At 42.5% G+C, this 12,884-nt stretch overlaps 1 protein-coding gene across 1 annotated transcript; it reads left to right on the plus strand.

Moving 5' to 3' along the window:
• Nucleotides 1-9,152: 9,152 nt before the first annotated feature.
• LOC147904866 (E3 ubiquitin-protein ligase RSL1-like) lies at nucleotides 9,153-12,638 on the plus strand. Its single transcript, XM_087395976.1, has 2 exons — nucleotides 9,153-10,325; nucleotides 11,402-12,638. Exons 1-2 carry the CDS (start codon nucleotides 9,349-9,351, stop codon nucleotides 11,457-11,459), a joined length of 1,035 nt encoding a protein of 344 aa, XP_087252102.1. The 5' UTR covers nucleotides 9,153-9,348; the 3' UTR covers nucleotides 11,460-12,638.
• Nucleotides 12,639-12,884: the final 246 nt, after the last annotated feature.

The raw sequence follows: 12,884 nt of genomic DNA on the forward strand, positions 1-12,884 counted from the left end.
GACGTCCTTCTAGGAAACTTTGTTATCAGCCTGGTATGGAAGTTCTTCAGGACCTTGCAAGTCTGTGACATTGCTTGGACGATGTGCAGTCGATGGAATTTCTGTACCCATTGGTGTGTTCAATTCTGCTGCTATGTTTGGATTGCTGTTGAGCTTTGTTGACCCGTGGCAGTTTGTTCTTGCTCCTGAGCAAAGTTTCTCAGTTGCTGGGAGTCGGTGCTGTCAAGATGACCTTCTGTGTCCTTATTTCCTGGGTTTATTGACATTCGGACTGCTGTTGAAGCTTCCTTGATTGTGGCAGTGTTTGAGCAGCATGAGCTGCTGGTATTCATGGCCGTCCTCAAATCTTGCCGCTCTAGATGACGGTGCGTCCTTATGGTTGATGGATTTTCGTCACTACCATGTGCTTCATGAGGGGTGTGTTTTCTGCTGTAGCTCTTGAGCTTGGCAACGTGGGGCATTGGGTGGAGTGGTGACACGTCCCCAGCACTCCTGAAACTTCTGATCTGCAACAAACACAAGAACACACCAACGTGAGGAAACTGAGCAGGCTGCTCACCACCCAACCATGACATCTACGAGATGTGATCCCGAATCATGAGATGTCCCCTCCGAGCCACGAGCTGAGCTACTGGTATGAACTCCCAATCAGATCCTAACCAACCTGGTGTCCCATACCACCAGGTGGCGTTGTGAAGCCTGGGATCTGTGGCTACGCTATGATGCAGGCGCGCGTCTGTGACTCGATCAAACCTAGCAATTGGGAATGAAACTTGCTCCCATTGGCTCTTTGAGAACTGAACCTTTGGGCCCCTTGTATAGACTCGGGCCTCAAGCGTCAAAAATAGCGAAGACTTCTAATTGGTTTGTACCCTTGTCACTCAATTCGAGAATCAAGCCTGCCTAGCTCTAAGCCTCCCCAGCTACTTGAGCTAGTCTTGTGTACCCAGTACACGTCGGATACCAATCCGTGCACATGACATACTTCCCCTCCTCTAAGAATTCACTCATGAGTTCGCTAAAAAACACGGGAATGTCCTTTGGAGGTTTTGTAATGTCTCCCATGTTGCATTCCCCTCAACACAATCCTTCCACTTGATCTTGTATTCCGTGATAGTTCTATTACGAATCTGTTTTTCACGAAATTCAAGAATACACTCAGGTTCGTGTGGAATAAAAGTCAAATCTGTAACTTCTATTATTTCTTGAGGAGAAACAAGTTGATCATCTGCACCCAACACTTCTTTCAGTCTACTGACATGAAATACTGGATGTACTTTAACATTAGGAGGCAATTCTAGTCGATATGCAGTTGGTCCAATTCTTTTAATAACCTTGAACGGACCACAGTATCTGGGGGATAACTTTGGAACCAAACCACTACTTAGGCTCTTGGATTCCTTGGGAATTCGCAAATATACCATCGTTCCTTCAGAGAACTCTTTAGGTGAATGATGTCTATTAGCATTAAATTTGTCCCGATCTTGGGCACTTCTAATAGACTCCTTGGCAAACTGTAACATTTCCTGCATGTCTAGCAAGAAGGTCTTTGCAGCATTATTTTGGATTCCTTTTAATCCAACCATAACTGGTGACTTAGGTTAAAACCCGTACATAAGCATAAAAGGATTGTAACCAGTACTTGAATGCTTTGCACTATTATAAGCAAATTCTATCATAGGTAGATAATCTTCCCATGAAGGTTGTCTCTTAGAAACATATGCCCGAAGCATATCTTCAACCAATTGGTTGACCTTCTCTATACTACCATCAGTTTGTGCATGATTTGAAGAACTCATACTTAGAGTAGTTTCTAACTTCTCAAAAACAAGTGTCCAAAAGTTACTTGTAAACTTCGAGTCTCTGTCACTGACTATGTTGGAGGGCAAACCATACTGCTCAAACAAGTAGGTAAGAATCTAGCCATTTTTGTTAGAGGGTCGACTATGACCCAAATGGAGTCATGACCCTTGCGCGTTCGAGGCAAACCAGTAATAAAATCCATGGAAATACGTTCCCATTTATTACTTGGAATTTGCAATGGTTGTAATAAACCCGCGCTTTTAAGGCGTTCTGCCTTAGTAACCTGACAAACCCAGTAACCTACCACAGTTTTCAATAAATGCACACATCTTGGCCAATCAAAGGTATGCTTCACAAGAGACATAGTACGATGTATACCCGGATGTCCAGCACTAGGAGCATCATGACACTCCCAGAGAATCTTGGATCGAAGTTTCAGAACATCTGGCACACAAATCTTTCCATTCCGAAACAGCAAGCCGTTTCTAATCATCCAATGACCTCCCGTCGCCTGTACCGTAGGGGCACAATCCCTGAGTCTTGGTCAACTATGGAGCTCCCATCTTGGACTTTCTGCCAATAAGAAGTGAAATAACTATTAGTTGCGCAAAGCCCTCCCAAGGATTGAAATAGGTCTGAGGATATTTCCGTAAATGACATAGCATTTACAAACTTGACTCGACTTACGGCATCTGCCACACTATTCAACGAACCCTTCCGATAACGTATTTCAAAATCAAAATCTTGCATTAATTCTGCCCATCTACCTTTTCGTTTCCTCAACTCAGACCCATCACACACATACTTGATTGGTTGATGATCGGTCAATACAAGAAACTTTGAACCATACAAGTAGTGTCTCCAAACCTTCAGTGCATACACGACTGCATAGAGTTCCTTTTCTAGTGTGGGCCAGCGATATTGGGTGTCGTCTAGCTTCTTACTCTCAAAAGCTACAGGTCTGCCCTCTTGGAATAAAGCTGCCCCAATCGCAAAATCACTCGCATCGGCCTCTAAAACATAAGGCCGGGAAGGATCGGGTAATGCAAGAACGGGTGCTTCCTTAATAGTTAACTTCAAGGTTTCAAAAGCCTTGTTCAATGTGTCATTCCAAGAGATCGGTTGGGTAGACCTGCGTCCACGACCTTTCAATATGTTTGTCAGGGGTGCAGTGATGTGTGAATAATCACGCACAGACTTCCGTTGAAATACCGTAAATCCTAGGAAAGAATGAAGTTGTTTCACAGTCTGAGGGATAGGCCATTCTAAAACCTTTTGGATACGATCCAAATCAATGCTAATACCTTCAAAAGAAATCTTGTGTCCTAAATAAATGATCTCCTTCATAAAGAAGTCACATTTACTCATCTTGGCATAGAGCTTATGCTGTCTTAGAATAACTAAGACAATCCGGAGGTGTCCTATGTGATCCTCTAGCGTTCGGCTATATACCAAGATGTCATCTAAGAACACTACAACGAATTTGCCCAGAAAATCTCGGAACAAATCGTTCATCATTTGCTGGAAGGTGGCAGGAGCATTGGTCAAACCAAAAGGTAATACAAGAAACTCGTAGTGGCCATACCTAGTTTGGAAGGCGATTCTATCTATGTGTTTAGCATAGATATGGATTTGGTGATAACGCGTATGCAAATCAATCTTAGTGAAATACTTCGCTCCGGCCAAACGGTCTATTAGATCATCGGAACGAGGTAGAGGGTATCGATTCTTAATTGTCACTTTATTCAATCGTTTATAATCTATACACATTCTCCATGAAGTATCTTTCTTCTTTCTTAAGAGGACAGGTGCTCCCCAAGGTGATTTACTTGGGCGAATATAGCCCATTTTCAAATAATCATGTAGCTGTGAAGCTAACTCATCCTCCTCAAGCTGGCTCATCCTATAAGGTGGAACACTAATAGGTTGCACCCCCCAGGTACTAAATCTATGCGATGGTCTACTGCCCGTTCTGGAGGTAAACCTTTCGGCAGTTGAGCAGGGAATACATCCATGAAATCATCTAACAACGTTCTCAATTCACGGTGTTCAAACACACTTAAATCATTCTTGTTATTAAGAGAGACAACAAATGAAGAAAGCGGAATCAAAACACACTGATAGACATCATAATGAGAAGTGTTTAATATATTCCGAAGCTACATCGCAGATACAATAGGTCCCTGAGAAGAGGGAATATTATCACACTGAATACAAAATTGGGTGTCCTTATCCAAAAAAGAAAGAGTATGGTCCTTCCATCCAATCCGAATATCGTGGGTTTTAAACCACTCTATTCCGATTAACAAGTCCACATGCTCCAAGTGCATGACATAGCATGTAAGAGCTGCTGTGTATTCTTGAATCCAGATAGAAAGCGCTTCAATCTTGCGATCCCAAAATTGCTTCCCAGCTGGAAGCTGCACCTCATAGGTGTGATCGCTAGGTATCGTGGACAGCCCCATCTTCTGCACAAGTTTGTAATTAACAAAGTTGTGAGAGCTGCCCGAGTCAAAAAGAATGTGAACTCTTTGGTCCCTAACTTCTCCATAAACTCGGAAAAGATCATGGGAACCAAATAACGAAGTATTAAAAGTGCAATTACAAGAAAGTGGGTAGGTAATGACATTTACAGAAATACCAGTCATCGAAACTTGATTAGCTCCCTTAGCTTTGGTACCTGGACCCACCTGGAGCTTCGGTCCCAGCGCTTGCTTCTGGTTCTTGCGCTTAGGACAATCATTCTTAGTGTGGCCCCACTCCTCGCAGAAGAATCAATGTCCTTCCTTCTTTAGCTTCAAGGTACGAAGGAAACGGGCACGACCATTCTTCGCCTGAGTCAAATGTTTCTTGGAGGCGTTGTCTATAGACTTCGACTCCCCGGTACCAGTGGTAGACTGGAAGAACTTCCTCTTGTTCTTCCCACCCGTGTCGGCAACTGTGGTTCCCTTTGCACTGGCCATGGCATCATCATAAATGCGCGCGTAATTCATGTCCTCTTGCAACGTGGTACACTTGTTGTTCTTGATCTGTAACTTGTACAAGTCAGGTAAACCATCCACAAAGAAACCTAACAAGGTCACTAGATCCATCTTTGTAGCTCTGGTCTGCAAATCCCAAAACTTGTGAAGATAAACCTCAAAAGTCAAATTCAGCTTGGACATATCGAGGGCTTTGAGCTTGCCTACGATATCATAATCTTCCTCCTCCTTCAGAAACTCTTTCTTGAAGACCCCTTCGAATTCTATCCATGTTGCAGGCTTGGGTTGGAGTTCCTTCCACCACAGTAAAGCCTTTCCTGACATAAACCCGATTGCAAGTTGTATTTTCTTGTCATATGGGTAAGGGTGAAATTGGAAGTGTACTTGCCACTTGTGCAACCAAGTGTCAACAACCTCCTTGGTACGAGACTTTTGATCTCCGGGAAAAGGATCTGCAGTGATGTTCGGACCTAACACTAAAGCCATGGCATCCACATGCGTGAGCGCCTGAATAGTGCTAGTCAAAAGTGTGAGTGTAGTTTGAATCCCTTGGAGTTGCTGCGTCAACCCCATTTGATTCGTGTTAACTTGCTCAAACTTTCCATCAAGAGCAGTGGTGAATTCACTGAAGGCTTTTTTCGTAATCAGATCATCGTACAGACCCTGGTCATCCTCCGCATGGTAGTTCATATCCTGGTCTCCCATCGCAAGCTCAAGGTCTACAGAATCAGCCATAAAGGATGTGGAGTGAAAGAGCTCTGAAGGCCAAAGGGAAAGGAGAGAGAGTTGTGAGGAAAGGAGGGGGTAGCAGAGAAAACGGAATCCCAAAGCAGGCAGCAAACAACGATCTGCTTGGAGATTTCGTTAGAGGGGAGAGTGGTGAAGCAAAGGAGTAGCAAGATGGCGAACCGGAAGGATATGAGAGAAGGGCTGTTCCTAACTCAGAGTTGTGATACAGCAGCCTGAGCTAACGGGTGATACTAGGTGAGGGCGGGTGGATGGTTGGCTATGCGCACTCATGGACTACGAACTAGAGCATGCGAGATGGCCACCTGAACAAAGATCGCCATACTCTAGGCTTATAGCAGCCTGCAAGCCAAAAAAAATAGACACCTACTTTTGGTAGGGCTTTTGCTTCTTTCAGCTTTCCAAGCCCAAATTTGGACGTAGCTTTCCCCAGCCTGATTCGCACCCAAGCTAGTCTCTCGAGACTGTTATCTGCTGCACATCTCCATCCTCACTCCAGCCATCAATACCTGCTCCCTAACTCTCATCCTGAAGGTTGCTCGTGGCCTTCCATCCCGTCCTTGCTCTCTTCTTTTATTTTGAAACTCGCTCCTACTTCTTTCCTGCGCCAACTCCTACAACTAATGAACTGCTCCCAAGCTCTTCCCCTTACTGACGACCTTTCTCATGGCCTCTCTTCCACTCCACCTTGCTACTTGCGAATTCACCCTTTCTCTCTGTCTCTCCTTCCTTCTTTCCCCATCTAACGGCCACTCTTAACCATGAACCATAAGGCACGTGCAGGGTAATAAACATGAATTTCGAAATTAGGGCATACCTAGAGGAAAAAAATCATCCAAAATTATTGGAACAAAAGTTCCTACCTCAGGAACTGGCTCTGATACCAACTGACACGCCCCCATCACTCCTAAAACTTCTGATCTGCAAGCAAACACAAGAACACACCAACGTGAGGAAACTGAGCAGGCTGCTCACCACCCAACCATGACATCTACGAGATGTGATCCTAAATCATGAGATGTCCTCTTTGAGCCACGAGCTAAGCTACTGGTACGAACTCCCAACCAGATCCTAACCAACCTGGTGTCCCATACCACCAGGTGGCGCTGTGAAGCCTGGGATCTGCTACTGGGCCTTGGGCTATGCTATGATGCCGGTGTGCGTCCACGACTCAATCCAGGATCAAACCTAGCACCTGGGAACAAAACTTGCTCCCATCAGCTCTTTGAGAATTGAACCTCTGGGCCCCTTATATAGACTCGGGCCCCAAGCGCCAAAAATAGCGAAGACCTCTAACTAGTTCGTACCCTTGCCACTCAACCCGAGAATCAAGCCTGCCTAGCTCTAAGCCTCCCCAGGCTACCTGAGCTAGTCTTGTGTACCCAGTACACGTCAGACACCAATCCGTGCACATGACAAGTGGGTCTCATCTATATGTTCGTATTTTCTCGCTGGACTGCATTCACGTTTTAACAATCTAAGAGCAACAACTATAAGATGTGTTTCAATTTGCCTTTGTCTTGGATCCAACCAAGAACTATAATGTTTTCAATGAGTACAAGATGCCTGTCTTTCAACGAAAAAATGCTCAATGCCAATCAGTCTTTAGTAGCTGTTGGACACTTTTCTTATGGGGCCCTTTCAAAGTGTAATGCTTTGATGGATCCCTCAAGTATATGAAAGAAACAAAGCATTTGGGAATACATTAGGGAGGAGTTTTAGTTCTGAAGCATATGAAATGAGTGCATTAAGCTTATCATCTGGTATAGGCATATAGCATATTATTTGGTATAGGCATATAGTTTGCATGAGATAAACAGCCTTCACAATGTCTAAGGTTAGTGTGGCTTTCATATTTGAATAATTGAGAGCCCATTGAAATGGCCCTATGCGTGGCTCATACTAACCTAGGCGGAGACAACCATATACCACAAACTCAACAATTGAATAGCTAGTCCCTTGAAGAAAGATTGAGGACCTTAATTTTGCACCATATGTTGTAGCTTTTGTGTAAGGTGGTCTAAGTGTGATCTTGGTTGTCTTGATCTTGTAAAGACTATTGATGGATACTCCTTGTGTGACCACCTTACTTTTCTTATCAAGGATACAGAATCTGTGATGGCTTCACTTTCATTCCATTCTTTATAATAGCATGAGCAGAGAGATCATTATTGGAGTGTAGAAAATAAGCACATTTGTGGGTACCTTAGTCTGCATTTTTTGTGGATGTACCCATTTGTTGATGATGAAGTAATTGCCCAACCTTGACATCAATCGCATCTACTACCAAGCCAAGGATCATGTAAAGGAAGACGGGAAAATCAGATTGCATTGGATAGAAAGGACAAATAGACATTAAAAAAAAAGGAGCAAACACAAAGTAAACGGTTTCCAATTACAAAGAGACCTCGACCAAATTGGGTACATGCTACGCAAGTCACCAATAGGATACTTTCAACATGTCAATAGTAAGGATCAAGATCACACTTTAGCTTTAGAGGCCTACTTGGGGGGGTGTTAGCGCATGCATACAAGGGGAGGGCTTGGGGGGGGGGGAACATGTACATCAACAAGGACATAAAATCAAAGGACACTAAGTAAAAGGTTACTAGTTAGAAAGAGACCTCAACAAAATTTGGTAATTCAAGTCTTGTTCTTAGAATCAATTTTTATTTAAAAAAGTATTTTAATAATTCTTGGATGTATAGAAAATGAAGTAGCAATTTATACATAGAATCAAGATAATTATCCTATAACATAAATATATAAGCTTGTTATGTATGTAAGGAATATTGATTCAAATTGGTTTAATGATCATTTTCCTTAAAATTTAGAAAGCTTTTCTAGATGGAGAATACATGTTAGACTTTCTTATTTCCTAGATAAACAACTCATTTCGTATGTAGACAATTACAATAGCAAATAGGAAAATATACATTCTTGCTCATTTCCTAGACAAAGACCTTATTTCTTATATAGGAAATGGAGAATCCAATTCACATTTGCTAGATCTCACTATATAAGCTATATAAGATATACAATTTCTATGTAGGGAATGTGAAACCACTTCATTTTCTGCAAACAAAACTCACAGTTCCTAGATAGCACTATGTTGGCTAGATAGGAAATAGAATTTTGTCCTAGTATGCGTGAATTTCTAGTTTTGTACCATTTCACTATATAGAGATTGGTCAAGAATTCCTTGTAGCTGTGATCAACGAATGTCCATTGTCCATAATCGTAATTTGCAAACTACATTGTAATCGGCTACTTTAGGCATCAAATTTATTTGACACAGATCACTACCCACGCCGCCATACTGCATCACCCATTGCTCGTGCTATTCGAACTTGAATGAACAGAAAACACCACTCATCCTCATATATCGCGGGTTTCATCGGCATACTCTATTGAGCTAGCAAAGATGGTCGGCGGAAGCTGTTGTGCCGAGATAATCTGAGATTAGAACTTTGAAGGCATTGGGGTAAAAGCAAGGCGAGTGATTTTCTGTTCTAGGAGTTTTTGGATCATTCTGAAAGCGAGCACATTCCGTGGATAAAATTCGAGGAGGTGGATACGATTGGAGGAGGAGCTGGTTAATTGTTACTTGCAGGTATCTATCCATCTCTCCAGAAAGTCTCCTGCGACGAAATGTTCTGAATGGTCGACCCTCTCGTTGCTTGTAAGGGACGCAACCCTGATTCCGGAGCGTGACTAGGGCGCTTCCACGAAGACTATGGATCATGCTCGTTGGAGAAAGTATTGAAAACTTGAATCGGACTCACCCACAAACACACTCACCGTAGACAGACAAGACATGGCCTCAAAAATCGTCCAGGATTCCCAACAACCTCATCCGTGCCCATCCAATCGCAGCTTCATTCCCCTCGCCGGGAACGTCTTCCGTCCCTTGACTAAAGGTCTTCTCTTGGACCTTGTGATGTTCGTGCCTCGACAGATCTCAGACATGCTGCTTTCAGACCTCAGAAATCTTACATACGCTTATCTCGTTGCTTGGGACATGATGATGTCTGTCGGTTGGGAAATTCGCGAGATGCTCCTTTCGGACTACAGAACTCTTCGATATAGTTTAGTGCAGGCGATGGCGACGATCTTCTCGATTCCGGCTCTGGGTCGGGAAATTTCTCGTATGGTTCTTTCAGACTACAGAATTGTTAGATACTATGTGACATCTGTGTGCATTTTAATTTCGGCAACCCATATAACGGAAACAATCACGGAACGTTGCGGGATCTGTTTAGACGACAAGCAGCTGAAGGAAATGGTAAGCTTGAGCAGCTGCTCGCACGGTTTCTGCCTCGCGTGCATAGCCCAGCATGCACAGGTGGAGCTCAAGCACTCCAGACGAGCTCCGCTCTGTCCAGAGCCCCACTGCCGGACCCAGATGGCCGTGGAGCAATGCGAGGAGATTCTGCCTAGGGAGCTACACGTCTTACTCCATGGAGTACTAGCGGAAGCCTTAATTCCGCCATGGGAGAGGCTCTACTGCCCGTATCCGAATTGCCGAGAAATGTTACAGAGGGCGGAAGGATCAGCAGCGAGGCTATCCACAGAAGTGAGGTGTGTATGGTGCAGACGAGAGTTTTGCACGCGGTGTATGGTTCCATCACATGTTCCGTGGACTTGCGAGAGGTATTGGGAGCTTCCTCCCGAAGAGAGGCAGGAGGACTACCTAAAGCTGCACAGGCTTGCGGCCATGAGCAACTGGAAGAGGTGCAAACAGTGTCGAATGATGATTCAACGCAGCCAAGGTTGTAACCACATGACATGCAGGTACGAGTGTGGGTGTGGATGTGTGTGTGTGTGTGTGAGAGAGAGATTAAGGGAGGTTTTAAATGCTTTTGTCTTTTATTGGAGAAAAATGTGGAGGATTTTAAGGGAGGACTAAGAAGAAGAAGGAGAGAGAGCCCCCGCCCGAAGAATTTCGTGGGATAGAAATAGAATACTCACATGTTGCTCCAATGAGTGCATGCTGAAAAAGAGTGAACATAAATCGTGAATTTTCTCTTTCAATGCACTCATTGGAAAAAAGTGAACATAAATGTGTGTGTGTGAGAGAGAGAGAGAGAGAGGCTTGAAGTTTTGGAAATACATTTTTTTTCATAAAGGAAACTTCTATTTCTTACTCTCCACGCCACATTTCAAGAAGAGCCAAACTTGGCATGATTTGAGGAGCAATGGCACTTAGATAGGAGGCGTTTGCTCACTTGAGCGGTTGTCCTCGTTGAATCCTGATCGATGACTCCTTGTTATTTGGCAACATAGCCAAGTGCAGATGTGTCCCTCATCATTGGCCATGCATGTGTGAGTGCGTGGGGGTGTGGAAAAAGCATGTGTAGTCAAAATATTAGGAATTTAGGACACCTAATAATTGAATCAGCAAAATAAGTACCAGGATTAATAGTTTGTGCCCCTCAATGGTAGAACCAATAAAGACATAGGGAACGAATGCCTTCAAAGTATCAAGAATGGACATTCACATAGCATTTTTTGTTGCTTCTTGTATTTTTAGTAAAAGCTAATAGACTCTCTTAACTAATAACTTAATGGCCATTCAAGCATGTTCTCTTTTTTGGCCTACTCATCAAGCAATAGTTCAAGTACGGCATATGAATATCTTTTACCTTGTACTAACATAACACGTCAGTGTCACCTACCCATCACCACTTATTGTTGCAGTTCCTTGTGGGCATGCCTAAAGTTATGTTTAGGGGAAGTTACTTTTCTAGAAGTGTTTGCATAGGTTGGGCAACTATTTGTTAAGTTTCTTATGCATTGTTGCATGTACTCTTGTTGCACCATGTCATCATATTTTGTTTTTATTTATTTTCCATGCGGCATCCATTCAGGTGTGGCTACCAGTTTTGTTACCGTTGCCAAGCAAGGTGGAAGACTTGCAAATGTTAATTTTGAAAGACATGGTGGCAAACATCCTTATGGCGCTAGACAAAGACATTAAAGTTATACCAAGTAAGATATGTGTTGTTGGTGCATGATTGCACCTTGCCTTCAAGAAGGTATTACAATTGCTTATCTTATGAGTATAGGCATTTCTTTCATGACTTTAAGGTTTGAGTGTCACGACAAGTTTCATAATTTCCTTCCCCTCCCTTTGCTTTGAATTCTACTATTATATCCTAGTCTTCTCCCTCGGGCCCTTCTGTATGCATCCTAGCATTAATTTGATTCATTGTTTACCAGATTTTTGAATAATATTCAATAGAAAACTTGATGTTTGTGTGCTATGTATAAACTTTTTGTACTTATTTTGCCAATAAGTTTTCAAATTTACTTAAACGAAACAGTCATAAACATTGACGCTTTCCTGTGATGTAAATCTTTCTTTATTGCATTGTTGACTTCCATCGTGTTCTTTCGTCCTATTTTCTTTTCCTCTAAGCCAAGGCTCATGTTTTCTATATAGCAATGAAGTAGTATGATGATGGAATCTCTAACTTGTAGCTAAATGAAACATAGCTAACTCGTAGTAAGCTAACTTGTAGCTAAATGAAACATAGTTAATTCGTAGCTAACTTGTATTGGCTTATGTAAGAATGCTCTAGCCCATAGGCCTTATAGGCCTTCAATACTCATACCTGCCATATATGATATGGGACTATTCCTAAAAACTTGGCCACTCCATCAATGAGTGCCGGAAGAGGATAGAGAAGAAGAAGAAGAAAGATGTTGGGCTGGTAATGACTGATACTTTGAATATCTAGTGGAGACAAAATGTCTATTAACTATGCATAGGCACATAATTACGATCCTTTATTTTATGATTCTTTCCTTTTCGTGTAGTATTTTGATAGTAGTGCTAGTAAGCACATCAATGCATTTCATAGAGGCACAATCACATGTGCAAACAACTCCTCATTCCCACAAATTGCTGCCAATGGTGGGACACTTAAAATCTTAGATGTATTATGCACTCCTAGAATTAAGAAGAAACTTTTGTCAGCTTTTGCCATTGCTAGGTCTGGCCTAGTTTTCAAGTTGGATGCACGGTTCATGACATGGATGATGGCAACACCATTTTTGCTTCATGAACACTATTCCATGGCTTGTATAAGTTGAATTATTATCAAAGTTTGATGCTTGCTTTGTTGGGTAAACGCAAGATACAGTGGTACACTTTAAGTGATGTCCACTACTTTACAGCATAATTTAAAGCATTTCATGGATTTCAGAATAGAAATACCAAGTTCTTTTCAAATATTCCAAATTATCAAATGTTTTAAAAGCACTGTGATTTTTGGTTTTGATGCATTAAAATGTATTACTTGCCCTTAGAAAGAGGTAAAAGTAATGATGTCCCTCGATGTTCCAGAC

Source organism: Dipteris shenzhenensis, chromosome 2 (assembly GCF_047967505.1).
Source record: "Dipteris shenzhenensis isolate YYH24624 ecotype China chromosome 2, Dip_SZ_1.0, whole genome shotgun sequence".
Classification (NCBI taxonomy): Eukaryota; Viridiplantae; Streptophyta; class Polypodiopsida; order Gleicheniales; family Dipteridaceae; genus Dipteris; species Dipteris shenzhenensis.

What these genes read in the sequence shown, in the direction of transcription:
- LOC147904866 (XM_087395976.1), top strand. Translation starts at nt 9,349, where the DNA reads ATGGCCTCAAAAATCGTCCAGGATTCCCAACAACCTCATCCGTGCCCA. An exon ending in TGTAACCACATGACATGCAG is followed by an intron (nt 10,326 to 11,401) that starts GTACGAGTGTGG and finishes GCATCCATTCAG; the next exon opens with GTGTGGCTACCAGTTTTGTT.